The 27,514-nt window shown below is 47.6% G+C and overlaps 1 protein-coding gene across 9 annotated transcripts in view; it reads left to right on the plus strand.

Moving 5' to 3' along the window:
* Nucleotides 1-27,514, plus strand: part of LOC105694804 (protein lap4) — a 39,048-nt gene that overhangs the window by 2,458 nt on the left and 9,076 nt on the right. For 7 of the 9 annotated variants that reach the window (XR_001103552.1, XM_012415816.2, XM_012415819.2 and 4 more), the window contains exons 3-25: nucleotides 13,069-13,147; nucleotides 13,458-13,547; nucleotides 13,766-13,886; nucleotides 14,098-14,390; nucleotides 14,920-15,053; nucleotides 15,158-15,269; nucleotides 15,815-15,990; nucleotides 16,106-16,266; nucleotides 16,338-16,448; nucleotides 16,789-17,004; nucleotides 17,136-17,372; nucleotides 18,513-18,591; nucleotides 19,174-19,338; nucleotides 19,454-19,629; nucleotides 19,695-19,832; nucleotides 19,947-20,102; nucleotides 20,173-20,253; nucleotides 20,339-21,187; nucleotides 21,288-21,395; nucleotides 21,488-21,667; nucleotides 22,499-22,657; nucleotides 22,726-23,106; nucleotides 23,821-23,976. Coding sequence is in view for 8 of the 9 variants with exons in the window: in XM_012415816.2 (XP_012271239.1) it covers nucleotides 13,069-13,147; nucleotides 13,458-13,547; nucleotides 13,766-13,886; nucleotides 14,098-14,390; nucleotides 14,920-15,053; nucleotides 15,158-15,269; nucleotides 15,815-15,990; nucleotides 16,106-16,266; nucleotides 16,338-16,448; nucleotides 16,789-17,004; nucleotides 17,136-17,372; nucleotides 18,513-18,591; nucleotides 19,174-19,338; nucleotides 19,454-19,629; nucleotides 19,695-19,832; nucleotides 19,947-20,102; nucleotides 20,173-20,253; nucleotides 20,339-21,187; nucleotides 21,288-21,395; nucleotides 21,488-21,667; nucleotides 22,499-22,657; nucleotides 22,726-23,106; nucleotides 23,821-23,976 (4,358 nt within the window). In the remaining variant the exon portion in view is untranslated. The remainder of the gene's footprint in view (nucleotides 1-13,068; nucleotides 13,148-13,457; nucleotides 13,548-13,765; nucleotides 13,887-14,097; nucleotides 14,391-14,919; nucleotides 15,054-15,157; nucleotides 15,270-15,814; nucleotides 15,991-16,105; nucleotides 16,267-16,337; nucleotides 16,449-16,788; nucleotides 17,005-17,135; nucleotides 17,373-18,512; nucleotides 18,592-19,173; nucleotides 19,339-19,453; nucleotides 19,630-19,694; nucleotides 19,833-19,946; nucleotides 20,103-20,172; nucleotides 20,254-20,338; nucleotides 21,188-21,287; nucleotides 21,396-21,487; nucleotides 21,668-22,498; nucleotides 22,658-22,725; nucleotides 23,107-23,820; nucleotides 23,977-27,514) is intronic. The other 2 variants (XM_012415818.2, XM_012415820.2) reach the window with 2 other exon arrangements.

Below are 27,514 nucleotides of genomic sequence, written 5' to 3' on the forward strand. Positions count from 1 at the left end.
CGGCCCGCGACAGTTTCCTTTGCCCCGGTCGCCTCGCCTAAGCCTCTTTGTCTCTCTAATTAATTTACCCCGGCACGGTAATGCCGGCCTATGCGACGAGCGTTGCGCACACGCACGCGGGGAAGAGAGCAAGACGATGTACGTACGGCGAGGGAGCGAGTAAACACGGGAACGTTACGTGACGTCTCGTTACAGTGGCTTTCCGCGGTTTCAGGGGAAAAAAGGAAAAAATTCATTTTCCGGAACGAATCGGTAAAATCTACGCGCTGGTATTTTATTTAGGTTTTGTGTAACCACGTGACCCGCGCTCTACTCACAGTTTGCGAAAAACATATTTTTACATGTCCTGACAACAATGGGTTAATAGGAAATGTTGAACAGAATTGATATCGGGCTTATGTGATTTTTCTTAACGTGGTTAGGTCTTAGTCTTGCACTTTTTATGCGAGCGCCAGGGTTGAGCTGGTTTAGATTGTGTGGGTTAAGTCACGTTGATAAATATGTGACGTCTCGTTACGGCCCCTCTCCGCGGTTTCAGAGAAAAGAATTAATTTTTTGGGACGAATCGGTTAAACTTGAACGTGGGTATTTTATTTAGGTTTAATGGGAAATGGTGAGCAAAATTGATATCGGGCTTGTATGATTTTGGCAAGACCAGGTCCGAGAGCAGTTTTGCTCGCCAATCGAAAATCGAATCGACCGTGAGATTCTCGAGCTCGCCTATGGAGTCGTGGGATTCGTAACGGAACCCCATGGTCGGGTTTCCAGGCGCGGTCGAATGGCGACTATCGCGGTGGTAATAAGTAATAATAGGACGTACTCCACCTTACGAGTGCGCGGTCGTCCCGTTAGCCGGCGACGCCGACTCGAGGGCGGAGAGGGTCGACTCGAGGAGCGATCTTCGATCGCTCGAACAGAGGGGCGATTGTCTTGGGAAGGAGTTCCCTCCGAAGCTCGAACACTTTGCCCTGGGAAAGATTTCGGGAAGAAATTGGGTCGAGCCGAGGAAATCGACCATCGAGTGGAGTATTTCAGTCGAGAAAGGCGAAACGGTCGAATCGAGTAGTCGGGTTCGGTCATTGAATCCAATAGAAAAAAAATTGAATCGTCGAATCCTATTGCAGGATTAAGTCGAGAGAAATTAAACCGTCAGGTCGAGTCGAGGAAAAAATGGAGTCGTCAAATCGAGTCGCATGAAATCGTTGACAAGAGGAAAAAAATAGAATCATCAAATCGAGTCGCATGAAATCGTCGACTCGAGAAAAAAAAAATGAAGTCATTGAGTCGTATAAAATCGTCGACTCGAGAGAAAAAAAAATAAAATCATCAATTCGAGTCGTATAAAATCGTCGACTCCCAAAAAAAAAAAAATGTAATCAAATCGAGTCGCATAAAATCGTCGACTCGCGAAAATGAAAATGAAGTCATTGAGTCGTATAAAATCGTCGACTCGAGAGAAAAAAAAATAAAATCATCAATTCGAGTCGTATAAAATCGTCGACTCGAGCCATCGCGGAAATCGCGTCGCCGGAAGGGAAAGAGTAATCGGGGAGGAATTCGGTTATCGGAGAAGATTACCGGGTAAATTAAGTCGCACCAAGGATAATCGTTCGGGAGTTTAGGTCGCCGGGATAATTATCGAGGAGATGACGGGGTTTCATTGAATCCGTTAAATTGACGCCGGCGATACAAAGGCCCTCGTTGTCCCGCCTTTCTCGTGTCGCTTATACGGTCCTCCTCTCCTCTGGACTCTTTCCTGCCCTGTTTTAGCCCCTAGGTGCAGCAGAAATCGGTTTCGAGGGGAAAATCGGGAATACGGATTTTCCGAGGTCATCCTGCGAGATGCGGCTCGCCGATGATTATTTGATATAACCCTCGGCTCGAATTTCGCTCGCGAGAGCTGCTCTCGCAGCTTCCTCGTGCGGTCGGTCGGCGTTTTCTAACTGTACTGCAAGACCTGGCCCGTAGTTTCGTGCCGTTACGAAATCGCCTTCCGCTAAGGTCTGCCGCGATTCCGCGCCGTGGCCGCTCTTCAAGGTGACGCGGATTTGCAGGAACACTTGCCCGACCTTCGCGAAAACGTCGTTGTTTGCCTCACCGTCGAGGAAATTAACGGAAACGAATTGACGGAACCGTTAGACGACCCACTTAGTTACTATTCTTTCCAAGCCGTTAAAATCTCGAAAGTAAGAATTAAAAAAAGAAAAAAACAAGCGATGTATACAACGTCGATAGAAAATTTAACGGTGTCCAAAGGTACGTTCACAAAGGTCGGTTTCATTTCAGTCGTTGGATCGCGTCTTTAATTTCGGGTCGGTATGACTTTCCGGGCGTTGAAGTCGCTGGATCATTTTCAGCGATGTTTTCTGCACGACGTTCGAAATCGTGGGGGAGGGGGAAATGTTCACCAAATTTTGCAGAGTTCCTCGCCAGGGATATTTTCCGGGGATGTTTTTCGGTCAACTCGTTTTCCCTACAGTTATCTCTCTTGATACGACGCATCCGATGCACTCTCGGTACGTTTGCCCTTCCGAGTCGCGCGACGTGTCGTAACTTTTGCACAATTAAATTCGGGATGGAGTTAACGCCGTTAACGAGTTTCGTTGGCGAGGGCGGGTGTACACTTCGGGAGCACTCTATCTGCGCTTTAATTACGGAGCTTTTCAAAATGGCCACCGTGATTTATCAATTATTCACGTGAAATTTCAAAATGGCCGCCATGTTCCTTGAATCATTACGGGGAGTTTCAAAATGGCCACCGTGATTCTTGAATTATTTACGAGAAATTTAAAAATGGCCGCCGTGATTCTGGAATCATTACGGGAAAATTCAAGATGGCCGCCACGTTTCTACAATTGTAACAAGGAATTTCAAGATGGCCGCCATATCTCATGAATCATCGAGACGTGCGCGTTCATTATGAGCGAGGATTTGGGTTCTTTTTTCCTTTTTATGCATAAAAAAAGGTGTCATTTGCATACAATTGCTCTCGGCCCGGTTACCATGGTCTTCTCGGTAGAATTGGCGCATTGTCGCGTCTCGATTATTTGTCGAGCCGGTCAAGGCGACATTCTCGAGTCTCGGTCGGATCGGCCGAGCCGAACGGACTCGGGATTCCTTTTCTCGGTTTCCACGGAATCTAGTCGGAGGACGAGCACTTCCTAAGTGCGATCAAAGTGCAACGCGCACAGGTACAGTACTGGCCCGCAACGGGACTTCGGGTTTTTGCGGGCGCCACTTCAGGGTCGGATCTAATTATCGCGAGTGGCGAGACCTCCCGGAGAGAGGAGGCACTTTCGTCGCTCGCCGATCTCGTTGTCCCGCCCCCCCGGGGGGTGTCGTCGAGAGAGCCTTTTCGCGTCGGTGGACCTCGAGAGGAGGTGACCACGTTAAGTGAAGTCGAAGGAAGAAAAAGTAGGAAAAGATGCGCAACTCGTGTATGGACCTGAAGGAAGCGACTATGTTGAGTAAAAGTAAAGGGAAAAAAAAACGGAGACGGCCGAAAAATCAGAGGTTCGGTATATTGGAGTAACCATAAAAATTGAGAAAAAAAAATAGGAAAGGATGAAAAATCCACAGGTAGACGTGGAGAAAGTGATGGAATTAAATAAACATGAAAAATGTGGGAAAAGGTTTGACTTCCGACGCGGTCACCCATCCGAGTCCGGGCCGCGGCCGGCGTCGCTTAACCCGGGCGAGCATGGCCACGTCGGCCGGCGCGTTCGCCCGGGTGGGCGGTGAATGGAAGGGGCGGGGCCGATCCCCCCGGCAGGGGCCTTTCGACTCGTTCCAGCTACGTAACCCGGCAAGGTTACTCACTACGCTCGTACAAAGCGGGAGGGGTCTAATCACGTTGCACTTCCCTCGGCATGCGTTTGCACTCGGCCGACGCGAGCGCGCCCACCTATGCACACGTATGCAACACGCGTGGACCCCTCGCGCGATCCGCGGAATTCGGTGAACCGGTACGCGCGAGGCCTCTCGTCTCCTCTCGCTCGCTCTCCCGAGTCGTCCGCTCGCGTCGTCTCTCTCGCTCTCGCGCTTACGCGCGGAGAGAGAAAGCGCGCCGCACGTGCAACCGCGAGACGTCAGGCCTCCGCGACGCTGACTTTAGGCGGTAATGCCTCGAATTTTCACAATGCATTGTTAAAGATGATCGCACATTTTATACAATTTTTATATACGACGTTTCGTAGAAAGACAAAAAAATAATGTTTAATCAATATGCCAAATTGCGTTAAATAAATTGTACAAGAGTGTACGAACAGGTGTCGAGCGTGGTACTCGAAAAAGTGGAGGCGCGGTCTGTGAATAAATCCCCCGTAAAGGTTGATTCGCGCCGGAAAACCGAGTTCATCCTAAACGAATTATTTCGAAATCCAGAGCTCCGCTTTAAAGCTCGGCGTTGAACGAGCTTCCCGGAAAGTGAGTTGGTAACTTTGTTGCATCGGGGGAGGCGTCTCGTGTTCAGGTGAGCGAAACGTTCAAACTCCCGACGCCGTTTCCTCCATTCGCGATTTGCGCGCGTCATCTGACCCGAATCGACCAAATAATTCTGTTAAAATCGTCTTGCATGGAATTTGGGATCTATTTTTTTTTTTTTTTAACATTTGCGTTTATCAAGAGGACATCGACGAACATCCTTAAGGCAGCATGAAAATAGTATCTCAGGGGGTCTGGTTTTTGAAACCTTACTGAGGAGTGAAAGCTTCATAGTCTGAAATGTTCCCACCCTCCGTGGAAGGTAATGGTAAAATGTGAAACTGAAATTTTTTTTTTTTTTCTAAAATTTTGCTTATATTCTCTTTCATTTTTGGGAGTAAATGACAAGGGAACCTGCACTGACAAAAACGCCCATGTAAATTAACATGTTCATATCATTGGTTATTTTTGATGCCACAAGTTGCAGAAGAATTACATCGTCTCCGTGATATCACATTCAGCATCTGAGTTAATTTACAGAAAATTATAATGCAATGTTACATTAAATTCGGGTAAAAATGCACCGATGCCATAAATAATAGCGGTAGGTGTATTTATACATTTTTTAAGGTGTAATTCTTTCATTTTACGGTTTTTCTATGTGAAAGACACGGCATGACAGTGTGTAAAAATGTATGTAAATTTTCATGGATTTTTATCAGTGTGGGGCTGATGAGGTGTTTCGGCGACTTTTCCGATCCGTTTAGGCGCGTTGAGCTCGCACCATTGTGTTCTCCAAAGGGGCCATTGTACGAGGCCTCGTATAAAGTGGAACGACGCGACTGACAATAAGAGAGCGCCCTTGAATGGCAGTAATGGCGTCTGATAAGGATCTGAATCCTACCGGCTGTGGACAAAAAGGTGGCCCGAATTGTCGCGACGAAACGCTACGCCGACTGCTCGATTTAGATATACACCGGGTACAATGGGAGTGTGATGAATTACGTAACATAATATCATTAAAGGAAAAGTGCTCGATCTGGATGCGTCCTCTACAGGGGAGAGTAACGATATAATCGCTTGGACGATATTACGCTAATGGCGTTACGTCACAAAGACGCTCGAATTAATAAAACAAGCCTGGAGTGAAACATCCACGGGATAATTAATCGTAATGTCTGCTCGATTTGTAGAGCTCTGCAATGATATAACGCCTGCCTTAGGATACTCGAATGAAAAAATTAATTAATTTCAGGTGATATGAAAGGGTTGTTATATAAAGGGACATTATAAAACGTGAAAATATTTATAAAACCTTCCTTCAAACTCGGTACACCGAATAATTTCAATCTTTAACACGTGATTATGAAAGCCCCAGAGAAGAACGTGGTGGGCGTGAAATTTCATTTTTCACGAAAATGTGCGATCTTGGTTGTTGTTTAGGCTGAATAAAAAAAAAATACTTTTCATTGACGAAATGAAATTTCACGAGCATCGCGTTATTATGTTTACGGGCCTCCATAATCATATGCTGAAGTTTCAAGTTATTTGTTAGCACCCAGTTTGGAGAAATGTTTTATCAATATTTTCATGTCTTGGTATATAGAGAAGGGACTTTCGTATCACCTTGAGCATTCGAAAAAATTGTCTTTACGAACGTATTTAGATAGCGATCGTGGACGATCGCTTTTCGGAAATGGAACATTGGAAATATTCTACGGAATAAAAGGGAGACGCACGGCGAACAATTTTCGGAACCAGGTCACGGAACGCTCGTACGTTTCATTGAAAAGCGGCATATTCATTTACAATGAATCGCATACCTGGGGAGAGAGTGCAGATAAATAGATAAATCGACCGGGAGGTTTGGCGAGTTCGATTTGACGCGACGTCGAATTTGAGTAAAATCGAAGCAGGCATCGAATTTTGGGCGAAATCAAAGGAGGCGTGAAATTTGGGCAAAATCAAAAGAAGTGTCGCATTTTGGGCGAAATTAAAGAAGGTGTCGAATTTTGGGCGAGATCGAAGAAGGCGTAAAACTCGAGCGAAATCGAAAAGGGCGTCAAAGTGACGTTATCAATTCCCTCGTTTGCCTTCCGTGAGACTAGGGGAGGAACCCGTGATAAGAGAACTCGGGGAGTACGAGGCGAAAGCGGTCCCATTAGTGGGAAGTCGAAGTGCGCCCTGCACAGAGGCGAAATGGCAAGAGTGCCCTCGAGCCAGTGCAGCTGCAACTGCAACTGCAACTGCACTTCGCGCCCTCGGTCGACCCTCTTCTTGTCGGCCACCTTTGTGCACGATCTCGCGCCGAGGAGTCCTCAAATCGCTGAAAACAGAAGAAACGCTCAGACGTTCCCGAATGTCCCGTGAAAATGATTTCACAAATTGAGGGAAAATCCCACTTCGTAACGTTGGTTATAAAATTGATTAGAAATCCGATTTTTTTTTAATTCTACCACGCGAATGTGGGGGGGCCCTCTGACAGGCTTCGACTCTTAGAAATTGTCTTAAACTTGGGAAATAATTGCAGGTATTTACCTGGAAGCCCACGTGGGCGCGGGGCTCTCGAGGTCTGTCTAGAGTCACGGCCTATCGATCGCCGATACGCTCAGGGATGGCCACGTCGCGTTCGACCGGCCGATTTACCCTTGAATATTGCATTCCCCCCCGTGGAATTATTAACCACACTGTCAACCGACAGTCGACGGTTCTTCAAATCCACGACCTACTGCCCTCGAAGGTGTTCCCGCCGACAAAGCACGCCCTTAAGGTGATATGAAAGGGTCATTCCATACATCAAAGTATGAAATTATTGATAACACGTTTCTCCAAATTGAGTCCCTCATCATTTGAAACTTCAACACGTGATTATGAAGGCCCTAAGAAAGAACGTGATGCTCGTGAAATATCCCTTTTTTTTTTTTGAAATTTCGTTTATCCTAGACTTGAACTAAGATTACATTTTTGTGATATGAAAGGGTCATTCCATACATCAAAGTATGAAATTATTGATAACACGTTTCTCCAAATTGAGTCCCTCATCATTTGAAACTTCAACNTTTTTTGAAATTTCGTTTATCCTAGACTTGAACTAAGATTACATTTTTTTTTTTTCCTGAAAGATGAAACTTCACTAGCATTGCGTTCTTCCTTGGGGCCTGCATAATCACGTGCTGAAGTTTCAAATGATTCGGCGCAACATTGAATTGTAGAGAGATTGTGTATGATGTTAAAAGGGCCAGGAAATTTTGTTCGAAAGCGGAAAAAGTGTTGATAAATGAGGCGCGACTCGATTTTCCGCCCTCATCGAGTGAAAAGTCTCGGAAAACGGCGGACGTCGCGCGAGCAATCCTGCCTGATTCCCCGGAGTAATTGGGAATTAACGCCTGGACAAATGGCCCCGGAGAAATTGCACCGGCGACTAAAGCCACGGAGGAAGGGAGAAACGACCCTTTGGGTGGGTGCATTTTCCAGCGTCTTTTTTTTTTACCCTTTTCGTATAATTTTCCCCCTTCGACCCTTGACGGTCGCCATTGTGTCGAGGAAATTACGGCCAGCTGGCGAAAGGGATGAATTAATTAGGGAGGCTAATTACTCGCTCGATTATTCGCGTGTTATTTTAAACGAACCTCTTGCTCGTTCTAATTGCGGAGCTGCTCGATTTTTCCTGAATCCCTTGTATACGTATATAAATGTTAGGTAAAATCATTTTCCCCACTCTCGCCATTAACGCGGTAATTGATAATCATTTTCAGGACCTTGACGAGTCAACTGGGTTTATTTTGAATTTTCGTTTCCGTATTAAAAAAAAAAAAAAAAAACAGAGGGAACTTCTCCACTCCATTAGGCTTGAATAAAGTATTCTCGAGTTAATAATTTCCACCGCGGATTAACTTAATCCTCCTCCTGTATCTGGTTATCGAATGGGTTTCCTAACTGGCGACGGAAATTGGCAGATTTCCGCGAGTTCGATTTAATCGATCGGCGTCTCTTCCGGTGACGTCTTGATTTCGGAAATCCGAACTTCCGGCTCAATCGAGGTCGTTTCTTCTTTATCTTCTCTCTTTCTCCTCTCCTCGAGGCGAACTGTGGGTGGAAACGATGAGAAAATCATCGGGAGAATTATTTCTTCCAAGGATTTATCTGGAGATCGATTAACCGATGGATCAGCTTTTATTCATTTTTACGTTTAACATCAGCGGACTGTTCGACATTTTTTTTTTTCCTCTTAACATTCTCTCAACGCGTCCCGGAAGGCGCGTCTTCAATTGTGCCGATAATTATCCCCGACAACTGCGGCGTGCAGGGTGCGGTAAATTTCCGCACAGGTGTTCTCCTTTCGTGGAAAACTACTCCGGAAAAATAGCCCGGTGTCCCGATTGCGCTTCCGGAAATTGGCCTCCTCCTTCCTTAATCGGAAAGGGATATCCTCCACTTGCGGAGGAAACAAGTGTTGACGAGGGTCATAAAATTCCGTGAATGATTAGCAGGTGTTGAAAAATTGTGGATTAAATAAATAAAAAAAGAAAAAGAAAGAAAAATAGAATGACGATCGCAGAAATCGTGATGTGGTCGCCTGTTTTGAAAAATCGGAGGTCCCCTCGAGGGCAGTAAAAAATTCTGGAAGAGATTCGCAGGCGTCGAAAAATTATGGATTAAGGAAGAATAATTAATAAATGTGGTGATCGCAGAAATCGCGATGTGGTCGCTGTTTTGAAAAATTAAAGGTCCCCTCGAAGGTCTCGAAACAATTGAGGGTAGGGGGAAAAAGAAAAGAAAAAAAAAATTGAGGATCGTGAAAATCGTGACTCGGGCACCGTTTTGAGAATTTGGAGGTTCTCTAGGGAGTGAGAGAGAATTCCTTTAGGGATTCGCACGTACCTCGGGGTTGTAATGGGCCTCGCAGGTGTGGCCCTAACGACTCTTAACCTGGTTTCTCTCCTCCGCTCCTCTTCGGGGAACCTCGAGTCCCGAAACGACCCAGACCTCGGACTTTCCAAGCTTCGCACCGGCCCTAGGAATTTCAAGGCGTTTCGAAAAAAGCCCCGTAAACGCGACTAAGGGCCCCGAGAAAAATGTACAGCTGGAGGTGAATAAATTTTGTCATGTATGAACCTAGTAGGCTTTTACTTATTTCCACATTTTTCGTTCAGTTTAAAGTACTTCACTTTTAATTCCCGTAAAAGGAATAATTATATGAACCATTGAAAATTTCACTTGAGTCAGCTATTCGATTTTTAAATGGGCACATTTATTTCATTTCAAGTATCTCATTTCTCTCAGGGGGAAAGGCCGACTTTACGCGGGCGGAAACGCCGGGATTTACTGTTATATAGAGTGACTCGTCGCAGCTTCGGAGAACTTCCTCGCCCGTGCTCGGAATACTCGGGGAAAAAAAAAAAAAATGAAAGAAAAAAACGGGGCGACGCGCGAATGAGAATCGAGGGAAAGCTCGAGGAGAAAAGGTAACGGAGATAAAGTATATACCATCGAAACGAAAATAATAACGATATATCCATGAAAGACGTGGACGGAAGTTTCACTCGGACGTGCGATCATGATTGAGAGGAAACGAATCCATCGAACCAAAGAAATGGATTTTCCATCTGAAGAATAATTGTTTAGCTCGGATAATGCTGTCACAATTACGAATAAGCGTCACGTCCTGTTTATTCGATTTTCGGTCGAATTAACAGCATATTTCTCTGGTTAAATGAACATTTTTTGTTTGTTCTTTTGTATCCTTTTCGTTAGTCTGAAGAAAAAAAAAATGTCAAATTCAGAAATCTGGATTTACGAAATTGGAAGTTAAGTCGTCGTGTCGGATTTCGGCGGAACTTTAGAACTTCAGGTATGTCGAACTTGTCGCTTCGGTAATTTTGGGTTGTCCTAGGGTTTCTGAAATTTCCGATTTACTTGCGAAGTATATTTTAGAGACGAGAGACCTCGCCCAATTGAAATTGCGACCACGATATCGCGAAAGGAAATATCGTCCCTGCACTCGTCGGTCGGTCGAAAGTGGAATTACAGGTGCTCGGCTTGGAATGGGTCTTCCCAGAGAACGTGTTCGGAATAACTGCGAGGGGAGAAAGAAGGAAATAAAAAAAAAAAAGGTCGCACGTGGCGGAGGAAAGCGATCACAGAAGGGAAAGCCCGTAAAAAGTGAATCTCCGCGGGGGGAAAAAGACCGTGTAAACGCAGTCGTTAAATCGGATCGCGCCGTCGATTAAGGATTCGCCTGGATATCGATCACTCGGGATCGATCACCCCGATCGTCATTTTGGCAAATCGACAACCAGAGGGGGATATTGGAGTTGAATTTCGAGAGGGAGAGTGGTCTTCCTCGTTCCAAATCGCGGGAGTATCGGGGCCGCGCATAGAGGTCACATTTCCACGCCCGGTCGAAGGAAATTGGCCCTTGGCGATTTAGCCGGCCGCGGATTATCCGCTTGCGGTGTCGCAATTGCCCCACGGACGTCGTTACCGATTGGCCGGACTCCAAACCCCATAAAGCGGATCGGGATTGACTTCTCAGGGACGATTGACGTGCCGTGGTCGAGATCGATATAGAATTCCTTTTTATTTTCCGGGAGACCTCGGGAGTCTCGAGGGCCGGCCACGAGAGGGCAGCCTGGCAGGCGCGAGAGGCCTATTTGAGGCTCGGGACGATAAGAGATATTTTCTCCCGATCGCTAATGTCGGCTCGAGAGGATGCTCTCTCGCTCCGACGCTCGCTCGAGCCTTGAAAAACGGAGAACGTCTGCCGGCGATCGATCCACCGGGTCGGCGCGAGGAAATCCCGGAGGTTGCAACAGGTTTCGCATCGGGAGACTCGTCCTTTGACGAGGAGCCCACGCCCACGCGGGGCCTTGGCGAGCGGCCTCGGCATCCCGGTGGAGTTGGGTACAGTGTGCTGCAATCTGCCGTTGCGGCCTGTTACAGTCTCCTGCAGGGTGTTGCAGCTTGCTGCAGTAGGCTACTGTGTGCCGTGGGATGCTACGTCAGGCTGCGGTGACGTGAATGCTACATTTTTTTGCAGCCTGCTACATCCTGCTACATTCTGCTGCAACGTTATGTGGAATGCTACATTCTGCTGCAACGTGATGTGACATGCTATATTCTACTACAACCCGCTACTACCCATCATTGACTAAACTACCTAGACACGACACCACGCATTTGCGGCGTACCTACGGGTCATCGCGTGCATCACACATGATTAAAGTTTAAACATAAAAGAGATCCACCTAAGCTCGTGCTAGACGGTTGAGAAGGGCAATACCTTTAAACGGATCGAGGCCTTTCCTCGGCGTTTTCGCGATTTTATTCGCGATTTCATGCTCGGGCCGCGAGCGCGATTCGCCGGGCTTATCTGAAATTCAATTGGTCGTGTCGTGTCGAGTGCTCCGAATGACCGGTCGATCGAGGCTTATCGAACGATTTCGATAAGTCGACCGACCAATAGCGAGTCGAAAGACCCGGCGGAAATATTTTCAGGCCTCTTTTTTATCTTTCTCGTCCGCGATTTTAGCTGCGAATTTTCCGAGGGAACGTTCGCGAATTGTTAAATTTTTAGGTCAGACTCGGAGGTGGTATTTTTAATTTTCGATCGACTACGAGTACTCGCGTGAGACCGCTCGTGATGTTCGTGTCTCACGGAGTAAGTTCTCTTAATGATGTTTTAGCGAGTACGGGTTGATGACTTAATGACCGCGTGATGGTTTTACTGCGAGGAGGGGAATTATTTCCTCGATTTCTCTTATATTCCGGAATTTATTAGACGGGGAAAAGACGCCGAAAAATCGGATTTAGCGAGCAGAGTGGCCGCGTATTGTTTTCGCAGTAGAGGGCCGTTTAGTGACTCCCGAGGGTGTCGGTAAAGAAGCTCGAGGGAAGGGTTGAAGTTATTTCCCGGCTGCTTCGAGGAGGCGAGGTGTTTGCGGACCACCCTTTGTTAGAGAGAGAGAGAGGTCAGGAGGAGGGTGACTTCCACCCTCCGGTCGAAGACCCGACTGACACTTGTTGGTGCCCCTGTCGGCCCGACGTAATCCGCCCGCTACTCCTCCGGGTTGATCGAACCCCTGTGCACTTTTCAAACGGAGAAATATACCCGAAGTCGTCGAACGGGGCAAAAAATATTACTTGGAACGAATCCCCTAGGTCTTTCTGCGAGGAATTAATCGAATCTAATGACTCGATTCCTTGACGAGTGCGAGATATCGAGCGATGTCGGCAAAGTGTCGAGACGCCGGCAATCGGAGGGAAAAATATTACCCGGAATGTATTTGGTAGATCTTTCTGGATTGATTTAATCGAACTCGAGCGTTCGACTCATCGACGTGCGCGATATGTCGAGCGATGGCGACGGGACTCGTTAAGTGGGAAAAATATTCCGGAAGTCGTCGCGCAGGGTGAAAAATATTACCGGAAAGCTATTCCGTGGATCTTTTTTAATGGAATTAATCGAAATCTATTGTTCGATTCATCGACTAGCGCGAGATGTCGAGCGATGACAGTCGAGCGTCGGGGCGACGATTACGAGACGGGCGTTGCGCAATGGCTGGCCAGGTGTCTCGGGTTTTGTCTTTTCCCGCGCCTTGCGACACCCACGCTCACTCAGTTGTTTTTCTTTTTTTCTGTTCGCAGACATTCCGGACATTCCCGAGAACATCAAGAATTTGCGGGCTCTGCAAGTGGCCGACTTCAGCAGTAATCCAATTCCCAGGTCGGGACTGTAACCTCCTTGCCGGCGGCTGTTATCGCCTAACCGGATTTATAGAGCTGCCACTCTAATCACATTATTCCTCATCGCGTTAGAGACGATGAGACAACTTCTTTGAGACTTTCATCACCCCCCTCAGGCTCAGTTATTTGATTCTCGATCTCTGTCGCGACCGGCGAAATTTCTCCGATTGTCACCTCGTCTTCTCCTCGTCCCTCTTCGAGCGTCACGGACTATTCAATTGACTAGAATGGCGGCTCTTCGGACACTTCTCTCGGTGATATCTCGGAATACATTCGAAACCGTGTTTCAGGCTTCCGGCAGGATTCGTACAGCTGAGAAACTTGACCGTACTCGGCCTAAATGATATGTCGCTCATGAATTTGCCGCCCGACTTTGGATGGTAAGTGACGAGTACCCATGTAAGTTAAAGAGGTTAGTTTCAACCCGGACCCGTGCAGGTTAAAGAGGTTATTTCCACCCCGTCCATCTTCCTGGTACCCGGAACTCGTGGAACGGAAAATTCCCTGTTAGTAGTAGCCTCGTTAGTCGTAGATTCACTTCTTTGAAGAGTTGCGCCGAGTTTTAATTATCCTCGTTTGTTTCTCCTGGAAATTTTAGTCTCGAGGCGCTGCAGTCGTTGGAGCTGAGGGAGAACTTGCTGAAGTCCTTGCCGGAGTCGTTGTCTCAGCTAACGAAATTGGAGCGACTGGACCTCGGCGACAACGAAATAGAGGAATTGGTAACTAGAGTTATGGTTTAATTTTAGGATTTACCCTGTCGGCCACGGATACCTTCTCCGTAAGATATCGTAGAAGGCGTTATTGTCCGTCAATGTACCTAGACCTAGTGAGCGAGCGGTCCACCCAATTGACCTTTTTAATCAGGCCATCTCGTTTCTTCATCCACGATTGGGTTTCTAATCAAAGCGTCCCGTTTGATCGCCGTTTCAGCCACCGCACATAGGGAAATTGCCGGCTCTTCAGGAACTATGGCTAGACCACAACCAGCTCCAGCACCTGCCTCCAGAAATCGGGGAGCTGAGCACCCTGGCATGCCTGGACGTATCCGAAAACCGCCTTGAAGACCTACCCGACGAGATAGGAGGCCTCGAGTCGCTGACGGACTTGCACCTCTCACAGAACGTCATCGAGAAGCTGCCGGACGGCCTCGGCGAGCTGAAGAAGCTGACCATCCTCAAGGTCGACCAAAACCGATTGTCGACGTTGAACCCCAACATCGGCAGGTAATCTCAAGGCTAGTCTTACTTTCTTTCCCCCCGTTTTTTTTTTTACGCGACTCGAGTCGTGCCTCCAGTTGGAAACAATTGGTGCACAACTCGGTCGTCAAATTATATCTCGAGTCGTTAACCCTTGCCTCGGCTGGTCCGGTAATTGAGAGACAATAAACTCCTTAAAAGCTGGTTAAACTGGAATAGCGGATCCATCGTTCCATGTCCAATGGAGCCCGGCAATGGGAGATTAGGCGTTTCCAGTCGGACCGTCCTCCTTTGCCTCGAAGACGACGTCCAGGTCGAGTCGTTGAGGAAAGTGCAGCGCGCGGAGTCGCACGTACTCGCCGAGTGAGACTCTCACCGTGGGCAGAGTCGGATCATTCCTGAACTTGAAAGAGAAACACGAGCTCGCCGCGAGTTCACTGTACTATTATGCGGCCTGCTTGGCACGCCCACTTCAGTCGCGGGGGGACGTAATCGCGTTCCTTTCGCGTACGAGGATATCGCGAAGCCACGTTTACGCTGGTTTACGCAATTCCAGGTGCGAGAATCTCCAGGAGCTCATTCTCACGGAGAACTTTCTCCTGGAGCTGCCGGTGTCCATCGGGAAGCTGCTCAATCTGAACAACCTGAACGTCGACAGGAATAGCCTGCAGTCCCTCCCCACGGAGACAGGTAAACGGGATCACCGGCTTCTTTTTCTCGTCCTGAGCCTCTTCAGGGACTCCTTTTTATTTAGGATGTAGGTGGACTAATCGCTCTACGTTACCTCCGTACAGGGAACCTGAAGAAACTGGGAGTCTTGTCGCTCAGGGACAATAAACTCCAGTACCTACCCGCGGAAGTGGGACAGTGTAGTGCTCTTCATGTACTCGATGTGTCCGGTAACAGGTACGTCATCGAGCACCCTGTTATCTTAGATTACGGCGGAGTTCAGGTGCCCTTCGATCGATCGGTGTACAGTCTGAGGACAGGCGAGAAACTCGGAGTTACGCCAAGTACATGCATATCAATTTATAGAAGTGCGAGGCCTTATAAATGAGGGATACGCGCAAACGCTCCTTGTCACCCTGGTTATTATATGAGATGGTTAACCTGGTCTGTCGGATTGGACAGGAAACATTTCTTATCACCCGATCAAGCCAGGGAATATTAAGAGAATCCGATCAAACGATGAAAAATTACCGCGCTTCGTTAATTCTCTAAGATGGGGTAATACTTTGGGTACAGAATATATACCATATGTATAGCATCTAGCGATAATAATAATGCCACCTGGTACTTAGTTATTTTTATTAAACACTCGCTTTACGCGTCGTGTCATATCTTTTAGCCTTACGCCGGGTTAATATTCCGGACAACTTGCACGTCGAATCTCACCCAGTAGATTCTTATTTTATGTACGACGGAAACGATTAAAATTATCGGTCATGTAGGTTGCAGTACCTGCCGTACTCGCTGATCAACCTGAACCTGAAGGCGGTCTGGCTGAGCGAGAACCAGGCGCAGCCGATGCTGACGTTCCAAACAGACGTAGACGAGGAAACCGGACAAGAGGTGCTCACGTGTTTCCTTCTGCCCCAACTGGAATATCATCCCGATGGGCAGCACGGTAAGTCGGGTCCCTTCCTGTTTCTCTTTCTCTCTCTCTATCTCTATCTGGCATTGCGTTACCTCGCCGATCGCCGATCGAGCCGTTTTGCTCTATGCCGACTCGAATTCTCCAGACGCTGGAAGGCTGGGCATGTTGGCAGGACTGAGAAACGTGGTCCAGACCGGGGAGATGAGGGAGCTGGAGAGCAGCGACGACGAGGGCTGGCAGGAGCGAGAAGCCTCCAGGACGCATTCCGTCAAGTTCACCGACGAGCCCTCCGAGGGGGACAAGGAGGTGAGGCTTTCAAGATGTCCCATTTAAAAGGGAGAAGCGAGGACGTTGCCGAACCTCTGCTCTACTTTCAGACGCCGTTCGTGCGGCAGAACACTCCCCATCCTAAGGAACTGAAGGCGAAGGCCCACAAGCTCTTCAGCAAAGGGAGGAACGACAGCAGGTCCGCCTCCACCGACGAGCAAGTAAGACTTCCTCCGTTTAAGAACCTGAAATCGATGCCGAAGAGGAGGAACTTCCTCTAAGTGTAACGTTTCCCCGCGAGTGATTCATTAGTGGTCACTCGGGTGGAGCGTCGATTAGCGTTCCGAGACTCGCATGTGTCCACGTACTTCATGGTGTCGTACGAATCCTGATGTAACCGTGGAATTCCGGTGACTAAGCGGCGTGGAAACGCGGAAATGCTAGTTGGCGATGATTCACCCCGCTCGGGCCGAAAATACTCGGCTCTTGTTTCTAATTAATTCCACGCCAGTAAATTATTTGTTTCCTTGACATTGGACAATGGTGCTCCTGTCTCTTCAGGATGTCTCGCAGACCTTCGGTCTGGACAAGGCGGAGAACGACGCGACCGGGAACGCGGTCGAGGCCACGCAGAACGCACAGCAGGAGCCCCCGGTCGACCCTGAGGTGGCGTCGATGACGAAAGTGCCGTCGTCGGAAAATTTACAAGACAACACACAGTCCATCAACGAGCCGGATTCGATCTCTTCTAGGCAGACGGAATCTCAGGCACCGCTGGTAAGGGGAATCTCGGTGATTCGAGCGAGGCGGGGAAAGGATCCGTATATTTTTTTTTTTGGTCCTTTTTTTAAATAGAGGCGAGACTAGGAGTCGACGGCACTCGTGGTAAGTCGGAGGTCCTGTTGCAGGATTTGGATGTCGAGGGTTCGGTGTCGGAATCAAGGGGTAGGGAGGAGGATGAGTCCGAGGGGGAGGACGTGCAAAGGCACGTCGAGTTTTCCATTTCGGAAGGGACGGATGGCGAGGGCGGGGGTGACCCTGGTCGGCCTAATCGGCTGCACCGGCGAGACACCCCCCACCATCTCAAAAACAAGCGTATTCACCCGGGAATTGACAAGGACAAAGTCGCGTCCATCATTGCACAGGTTAGCCAAAGAATCGAGTCCTGTGGCCTGAGAGCTCGAGGTGTCCCCTAAGTTTCGTCGCCGAGACGTTTCACCGCCAGGTTTCACCGCCAGGTTTCGCCGCCAAATTTCGCCGACAGGTTGTTTCGTCGTTTTTACTTGTCCGCTATCTGCGCTTCCCTCACAAAAAAAAAAAAACAATTATGGCTTGACAGAAATTGTACCGTCAGTATACTTGACGACGAAACAGGTGAATTTTCGTCAGGTATTGCGTTGGAAAAAAAAAAAAAATTATTTAGCATATTTGACGACGAAACGTCCCGTTTCGGAAGGACGTTTGGAGGAAACTGGAAGAGGGCGGTCCGGACACCTCGGCTCTCTCGTCCGCTTTCTCGAATACCAATGGGGACTAACCGTAGGTTGTTTGCAAGTCGTAGTCCTTGGATGGTTCTCTTGCTTCCCGCCTTTCCGTTGTACCGGTGGTTCACGATCTCGGTCCGATTTCTTTTGCAGCTCCACTTTCCATACCGCCTTCCCGCATTCGGAGATTAACGTTGTACGCCGTACACGCGCCTTCCTGTCGTTTATCTTTGGTGTTCCATTTGTCACTTGGAGGAGTTACCGCTTTCCGAGTGTCCCTGCGGAACACGGATCGATGTTTTGTGGAAATGTTTGTTTAATATCTAGACCTTATAGTTAATTTCTACCTGGCATGTCATTTCATTTCGCTGTTGTCGCCTTAAGTAGATCATCGCTATAAAGGGTACGATAAAGGTCGTCGTCTACCTAAGGACGATTCGCAGGGAAAACAGTGGTGACTTCGTCTAGATTTTGACATCCGCACTAATCACGTTACCCCGCTTCGCTGTGTCCTTGTTAATGGTGTAGCTACGGGTTTTCTTTTGTTCTTTCCGTTGGACTAATTCGTCGCCGTGTCTCCGTAGCTGAAGCATTATTAATATCTAGTCGAGGCGTTATCAAGTTCCCCAAGAGACGGAGAACCGAGCACGCCGTGGAGGTGTAACAGTCCTTCGAGAGTTGGTTTTCTATTTTTATATATTTTTTTTTAAACGTCTTATGTGGTTTGGTATTTTTCTTGTCCGTCTCTGTACTTCGGACTGATATTTTTCTTACGTCAAAATGTCGAATTTGCTTTCCTAGGCACTGACCAAGAGGAGCGACGAGGTTCCTGCACCCCTTTCTGCCCCCACGGAATCTGCGGAGGATTTGCATAGTCAAGGTAAATTCATTTATGTACACAACTTTGTATGTATAAACGTAGATTTAAATCTGTATCAGCTTACCTGTAATCACGCGGATTACCCGGACGAATTATTCCCATGGCCACCTTCGACGTCATTTTTAGGGAATTTTGAGTCATGTAAGATGCAAGCGCGATCCGCTCTAATGGAATAATCGACGGAACGATAAGATACCCTGGGAACATTCTGTACGCCTGGCCAGTGTATGATAAGATATCGCCACGTTAGGCCGTATGCTTATCTCCACTTTATATAGTTCTGCCTTCGATATGTACCTGCACGATCTGCGTCGATTTACGAACGCACCGTGAGAATGCGAAGTGCCAAACTGTAATCGCTTAACGAGCTACCTCGCAGTATTTATTTCCTATCCGTGGATCTAATTAGAGAAGATGCCGAAGAAATATCGTTGCTTCGTTAGGGTCAAACAGCGGAGAGGTAATTCCCTGCGTAGATAACGTTACCTCTTGAATGCCACGTAGTAATAAAAATTGATAAATAAATAAAATACACCGGTAGATAAATAAGATACACTGAATTATACTAAATTGCCGTTTCAGGGGCGATTTCTGACGCCGAGCCAACGCTGGAAGTTAGAGAAGAGCAGTACGAGATTCACATAGAAAGAACCACCGGTGGACTCGGATTGTCAATAGCTGGTGGCATCGGCTCGACGCCATTCAAAGGGGACGACGAAGGTATTTTTATTTCCCGAGTGACCGAAGGTAAGTCCTTGTTCCCCACTTGCAGTGGTCACTACTCGTTGAGACATTTAAAAGTAGATGAAGATATTTATTGGTGGTGTAATTTAATTCGTGAATATCAATGGACATGTCTCAGGCGGTCCAGCCGACCTGGCTGGCCTCAGGGTAGGCGACAAGGTGATCTCGGTGAACGGGGTCTCGGTGGTAAACGTGGATCATTACGACGCAGTCGAGGTATTGAAAGCGTGCGGACGTGTCCTCGTGCTCGTAGTCGTCAGGGAGGTCACGAGAATAGTGCCGCCACCGGAACAGGTAGAGATTTCACATTTTCCTAATTATCCTTGTGCCGAACCTCGTTAAACGGTGGATTATTCCAGCTGTCAGCGAGGAAAGACTCGGTGTGCTCCAGTCTGAGCACAAGTCGAGCCGCGAGTGCGACCTCCTACGTCTCGTCGACGGCCCTTTCCCATACCTTGGAGAATGGTGAGTCCTGTACGACGCACGACACCATGAAGGTAAGTGGTCCGTCCCAAAGCCTATTAGGTTGAGGTATGAGTACCCGCCGTTTTAATTACGTTCTTAACGTATATTCAGATGCAATGGAAAAATAAAATGTACAATTTGAATAGGCAAAGAAGTCCATAGAACCGATTCCAGCGGCGAGATCAAGCGGGGAGCCGATGGTCCCTGTTCTCGTGCACACCACCTTGATTCGAGATCAGAACGGACTGGGCTTCAGCATCGCCGGGGGGAAGAGCTCTCCTCCATTTAAGGACAACACCGACGTAAGGCCCTGCTCTAGATTTATCCTAGATTTTTTTAAGCGCGAACCATGACGGATGTTGTGTCTTTCAGGCTGTATTCATCTCGAGAATAACGGACGGTGGAGTGGCGCAGAAGGACGGCAAGCTGATGATCGGGGACAAGGTGGTGTCTGTACGTGGAATGACTTCCTTTTATAAGTAAATAGTGAAGGTTTGTTTGGAATGGATCCTGGAAGCGATTAATCTATGAATTTTAGATAAATGGCGTGGAGATGTCGGGGGCAAAGCACGAACAGGCAGTGTCGATGCTGACGGGCCTGGAGAGGTTTGTTCGCCTTGTGGTGGAGCGCGAGGTGCCCCTTTCTCAGGCGAACCCGGCGACTGCGGCGACACCCTCGGAGAAGTCCCCTAGGGTCATCGGGGCCCCTAGGCCCTACACAGGCTTGTACAACGCGAACAGCTATATGGCCAACAGGCCCTCGGCCTATGCAGGGTATCGACGTTCCGTCGATCTCGAGAAACTGGCTCCGTCGCCCAGCCCGGTCACCTCGGACACGCCTCCACCGGATCCCTTGAAGACGGAGGCTGCGAACGGCCTGCCGAAGATGAATGGGGTCGGAGAGGTTCCCAACGTCCCCTCGAAGACGTCTCCTCCGGTCACTCCAACGATCCATTCTCAGACTCGGTTGAAGATGCAACCTCAGCCCGCTCCTCGTCAAAGCGTCGCGCAACCTGGGGGACAGGGGGCTCCGGATAGTCCCGCTGGACCCCTTCCCGCCTCTCCCACGGGGTCTGACACCCAAAGGCCCGTCTCTCCTCAGGATGACGTTCAGGCTCCCGGGCCCATCACCAATGAGGAATTTCAGGCCATGATCCCTGCCCATTTCCGCCGAGCTCCCGCCTCCTCGCCCTCCCCGGAGGCCCATCAGGGTCCTACGGTCACTGTCACTATTAAGCAACCTGATCTTATCCCTGGGGATGTTTGTCTACCTCCGGCGCCGACCGCTCTCGGCAAAGTTACGGAGACCATCACTAAGAGCACCCTTACCGAGACCGTCGTCACCCGGGTGACCGATAATCACCTCGTCGAGCCCGTCATCATCGAGGTGGGTGACTCTTGCAGCGATAGTGCTTATTGTTGTCAGGTTGGAGTTGATGTTTCATATCATTTTCATATAATCTTTTAATTTATCCATCACCTTTCAGGACGTCGTGCTCATCAAGGAAGGCTCTCTAGGCTTTAGTATCATCGGCGGGACCGATCATTCCTGCACGCCTTTCGGCGCAAAGGAACCTGGAATATTTATATCTCACGTGAGTATTGCTCAGTGTTTTTTTGGAATCTGTAGACATTGTTGCTTGACACTTAAGGGACGAAATTTCTCATTTTAACGCGATCCTTCAAGGTTGTACCTGGTGGCATTGCGGCCAAATCCGGAAAGCTACGAATGGGAGACAGAATTCTCAAAGTGAACGGCACCGACGTGACTAAAGCTACCCATCAGGAAGCCGTCATGGAGCTGCTTCGTCCTGGGGACTCTATCGTCTTGACCGTCCAACACGATCCACTTCCTGAGAGCTATCAGGTAATTCTTGTAATTTCTTTGATGATTCATTAATCTCAGGTGACGGCGCTTATCACAGTGTACTTATGACAGTACCATGTGCTGATCGACACTCTACGTAGATGCAACGATTTACCATCCTGGTCTAGTTGGAGTCCGGAAATTTAATATTTACAAGACGGTAGTTGATTCGTTACGTATTTCCGGCGGTGCGATAATTCACGGGTCATAGGGAAATGCATTTGTCAATTGATTTACCGCTTCCAACTGGCACTGCCTCACCTTTCGCCTAAGATCTCATGCGCTTAATCCCTCACATTAGGCACCAGGGAGTCCGTAGTGCATTTTACTTCTCTCGCAATCGTGTCTATTGTCGCCATCGCGTTACTAGATGCCTCTGCGTACCCCAAACTGATTAGCATTCACTCCGAACGTGACTCGATATCATTTCTTTCGCAAGCTGGTCGAAATAGAGTACATCCCCGTTACGGTAAGTACTCAAGCATTCGGCTTTCGCATCGTTTTCACCCTGGTTTTGCTTTCGCTTTCATACACATTGTCCATCAGCACCGCGAGTCACTACTTTCTCCTTCCTTGGATTATTCTCTATAAGAGTTGTCTCTACACTTTTACCGCTTTCTATGCTTCCCGCGATTTTATTCAGTTCGATGGTCGCCTAAACGCCTGGGTAGAAAACCGTGAAGATTCATGAAACTCGGAGAGGGTTTTATTAAATACCTGAAGAGCCGGCAGGAAGTCTGGATTTGATGAAAACTGCCCTTTTATTTTTTAACAAGAGTGTGATGAAAAATTATCACTGCGGCCTGTTTTTAATTATGCATCTCTCCGCAGGAACTGGTGATAATTAAGGAGCCAGGTGAGAAACTAGGCATGCACATTAAAGGTGGACTGAGAGGACAGCGAGGGAATCCTCTCGATCATAGCGACGAAGGTGTCTTTATCTCGAAGATAAACTCCGATGGTGCTGCGAAAAGGGACGGAAGGTTAAAGGCAAGTCGGAGGATTTATACGGTGGGTCGCTCCTTTTGATAGCTCACTGATAACTCATTAATAAATAGGCTGGCATGAGGTTGCTGGAAGTCAACGGGACGTCGTTGCTGGGAGCTACTCATCAGGAGGCCGTGAACATTCTGAGGTGCTCGGGGAACATCATCAAGCTGGTGGTCTGCAAGGGGTACGACAGGGGCGAGGTCGAGCAGGTGTTGACGATGACAGGTGGCAGGGATTCGAAGGAGTCCAAGGTGTCCAGGGATGACAAGGAGGGACCTCCCGATGGCATAAAGTCCTTATCGCAAAGTGTGTCCAGCCTGGACCGGGATGACGAGGAGGCTGCCACTCTCAGACAGGAGCAGGAGATGAAGGCCGAGCTGGTAGCCTGGGAACAAGAAGAGCGAGAACGCGCCCTTGTCGAACAACGCGAAAAATCGACCCCCGAGAAGGTACAACTTGTTGAAAATTTATGCACATGCTCTTAAGAGGATATGAAAGAGTCAGCTTGTATATAGATCTGAGAAGTCAAATCGTTGGGGAAAGTATTCTCCGAATTGGGTGTACCGATTCGTTTCAAATTTTACCACGTGAATATGGAGGCCCTAATGTAGATCCTGAGATTCATGAATTTCATTTTTCATCCAAAATTTATTTACTTATCATGGACTAGAATCTACATGGCGTGGTCCGTGCACGTTTTCGATGTTTTACGCTTCTTGGAGGCTTAGAATAAAAAATGTAGAGATTCAGGACCTAGCTCGAACAATTTAGAATACCGTAGAGATGGAATATTACAGTGTCAGATGTGGTAAATACTTTCACGAATAATTGCAAGAGAATACTGGCTACTCCTACTAACACATGTTTTTATAGAAAAAATTTAGTTGCAGCTAGAAAATTATTCCGATTTTTAACGCGAAGATCTAATGCGGTTTCTTCTCAGATAAAATTTAATTTCCTTCGTGCTATAAACCACGTTGAAGAATTCAACTCTACATTTTTATGACAATGTTTTTTTTTTTCAATGTTAATCTCGGTTTTATTTAGAGTTTAAAGGTAGGAGTGCAAAGCGTCAGATTGTCAGTAACTGAAAACCGCTTTCTGGGCAGTATAGTTTTTTTTTTAAATAATTTGTAATCATTAATTATCACGTCGAATACCAGGTGCTCGATGTAGTGCGAGCTGCCGAGTCGTTGGTGAACAAGTCGAACAGCCCCGTGGACATGTACGTGCCTCCAAAGTCCCCAGGAGGCACGAAAGACGTGAAGACGACGACGATCGTCATGAGCAAACACACGCTGGCGCCCCAAAACCCGACAGTGAGTACGCCAATCGGTGCAAAGACCTTTCTTTATTAGTCTTATCTTCTCTAAAAATGCACGCGACCTTTTGCATGTCCCGTGCATGCTTCCCGTAGATGGCAAGTTACTATTTAATTATCCCCGGAGCTTTCATCGTTGCAAGAGATGCGAGTTCCCCTTACTTTTGGCGAGCTGCCTTCTGGAAAGTCGGCGTTAAAGTGAGACCAACGCCCTCTATGACTTGGTAAATGGAGTAAAAGAAATAACCCTCGTTAGATAAAGGCGAACTCGAAGGTACAAACGAGAACAAAAAAAAGAAACTGGCGCATGAAATGTTCACGTCGTATACGTAACTCCAAGCTCGATACGTGTACACTGTTTTCCATGTTTATTTCCAGCACGTTTTCGTCTTGACAGACTACGTTTTGAACATGTTGACATGTACATAGCTCGATACGGCCCCAAGCTTTCGTACTCTGTGTCGCAAGTGAACCAGCAGTCGAGAGGATACGTACATCTGCATAAGCCAAGAGTCCGTGTCAGTGCATAGGCATGTCGATAATGCAGAGGTCTGCATCGCAACCTGCAAGAAAAAGTCACGTCACGTAGTGAGAAGGCACGACCCGTTGTAAATCGATCTAGAAAACTGTCACAAGGCAAGCGCTTGGTTATTTAGAAAATTCAAAGATAAGCAATCGGGATTTCTTTTTTTTTTTTTAAACCGGCAATTTCTCTGCCTTTTTAAAAGAGATCCTGATTCCTGTCGACACCGGTGATAATCGTAGCCGCCGTTCGTGCATTTTATGCGACTCTCTTCCTGACCCTGAAGAACACCCTGCACGGAACAATATCCATATGCATAACATAGTCGTCGTTGTTATTCCGTAAACGTGTTTCTATCGTTAATCGGATTTGCAATGCTCGTCCAAAGGATTTTTCACGGATGTTGAACGTCTCTTTCTTCGAGGCCGCTGCTCCGTGCATATTTTTTGTTGGGGAATAAGTTTACCTCGTTTTCAATGACGCAGTTAGGAACAGTGGGAACTTATTCCTCAACCTAAGACATTGTTACACCGTTGCCTGCTTTCTTCAAGTCGTTCTTCATCCCTAGATAGAGCAACCTGTACATATGTCGGCGATTATCGAGCCGACCTTGCGATGTCGGTAATACCCACGTAACGACACGACACACGCACCGGTTTTCTGATTTCTAAATGGCGCATGGAAACCGTACTGGCCTCGATGTCTTGTAGTGTCGCATCCTGACGGAAAGGTACACCTAGAGGGCCTTTGGCGTGATTCCAGACGACGGAAGCCGACGGCGCCACCCTGGCCGCCCTCTAGCAGGAGTGAGCCCCAGGTCCCTCCTCTCGTTTTCCCTGGTGCCGTGCTTCTGCGAACCCACGACCGGATTTCCGCGTTTCGCCGGACGTCGTCCGGTCGGGAGGAACTAGAGGGCCCAGAAGGGACCGTCACCTGGCGATGGCACCGACTACTTACTGCCGCACTGCCATTATGCCATTAGGCTCTTAGGAGTCGAGGAGAATCCTCGATGGGCCTGGACCAGAGATGACGGTGCACGGATGCAGCGCAAATGAAAAATACCTGGCTCAAAAATCAAACGGCTGCGTGGCATGCAGGATTTGTTTTTTTATAAATCATTTACCCTTAAGGCGATGTGAAAGCTGCGTGAAGAGGTCCCGTATATGAAATTTTTCTCCCAATCGGGTGTACCAAATCGTTTGAAACTTTACAACGCGAATGTGGAAGCTATAAAGAAAGTCCTGAGACCTATAAATTTTCAATTTTTTTTTTAATTTGTTTATAGATGTTTTCAACATTTTTGTAAAAAAATGAAATTTCATAAGTTTCAAGACCTACCTTGAGGCCTCCACATTCACGTTGTAATGTTTTAACCGATTCGGTACACCCAGTTCGAAGAAAAGTTTCACGAACGACCTCTTTGACGCCACTTGTATGTCACCTTATGAGTCCTGCAAAGCCGGGTCGGCCATATTGAATTTTGACGTCAAAGGAAATCACGCTAATGGATTTGTCAATGGTTCAGCCTTGTGAAAACTGCCGCAGGCGGCATGCAAGGATAAACGTACCATTCTTCAAGGATTCATTGATTATCTCTGCAGATACGACTCTACATTCTTTTTTCTGTTAAAAAATAGTTAAAAGATATAATATACGTACTTACCGCGGTAACTGTCTCGTATACTCGTCATCCCTGGACTGGACCCTTCCTCCAGAAACTGACATCGAGACGACGTCTTGTAATCGCTTTTCTGTACATATTACCTGTGGATTTAATGAATTAATCAATCGTCGGTCGTGAAAGGGAAATGTTCTGTGATAGGCTGGCACAGTGTCGAAGCGACATGGGGCTCCTAAGAAGTGTGGATAATTTTGGAGAAAGAAATCCTCGTTAATAATTTCTAATCAATGGTGTAATTACCATGGATGACGTTTCTGTCAGCTGGTGTTATTTCCAGCCGTTTTACTATGAAATAATTATAATTATTCAGGGCAAACGGGGACTCGAGTCGAGTCGTCTCCGAAGGAGCCCCTCATCGTTCGTTCTACCTATCGATATAGTCTATTTTGCAGAAAACGAGCCGGCTTTGATTTGCGGCGAAGCCGCAGACCCAGCTCTCCTCCAAGAGTTCCGATTTGTCGATCGAAAGCCTCAAAGGCGATCGGTATCGGTGACAAATCAGTAGCTAGCCTAGGAATATATTCGTGGACGCGTCTCTTCGCTCCAAGGGACGCCTCCACCTGGATCTCCTTACGGAAGAACCAAACCCGCCATCTTGTTCGAATTAATTTATAGTAATTTCCCAACCTTCCAGGAAATTAGACGAGCGAGAATGGGGTTGAATAAGTATATTTTCTCACAGCTCCAAGTTTCATTATAGTATTCAATTCTCAGTCGGCGTTTATCCATGAATTCCAAGATGGCGACTCGGTCCTCGGCATGGGAGCCCGCGCGTTTTCATTCCCATTTTGACCATGTCGGGGGAGAAATTCATTCGGAATTAATTGGAAATTAATTCGAAATCGATTCTACGGACGGTACAGTTAACTGTTCACGACTAAACGCACATCCCATCGCATTTAAATATCGCACCTCAAAGGTGATCCTCCGTTTCTTCGGGCATACGACGACGAACAATGCCGGGGGTCTCCTAGTTGCATAAACGTTAAATGGTCTGAATGTTGCGAAACGATATAACGTTGTTGCTCCCGTTATGTTTGTTCAAAGGCATTACAGGGGGGGGAATGATTACATCGAGTTGAGTTTTCCATAAATTGCTGCAATCACGAGTGGCATTGAATTTCTCCAGATAATTATTTACAGCGCGCGTCGACAGTCCGGTCGAGGCGGAGGAAAAAAATTATTAAAAAAAGAAAAATCCTCTCGGCTATCGGTCGATTGTCGCACGTTGGGTAGATGTTAAATGTCGGAAATGAGAGGGCATTCAGTTCGGAGTTAAAGTTTACGAGGGCTCTATCACGCGTTCGCCGTTATACATAAACCCATATCACT

The sequence above is a fragment of the Orussus abietinus genome, unplaced genomic scaffold (genome assembly GCF_000612105.2).
Source record: "Orussus abietinus isolate OABI.00-Male unplaced genomic scaffold, Oabi_2.0 scaffold550, whole genome shotgun sequence".
Taxonomy (NCBI): Eukaryota; Metazoa; Arthropoda; class Insecta; order Hymenoptera; family Orussidae; genus Orussus; species Orussus abietinus.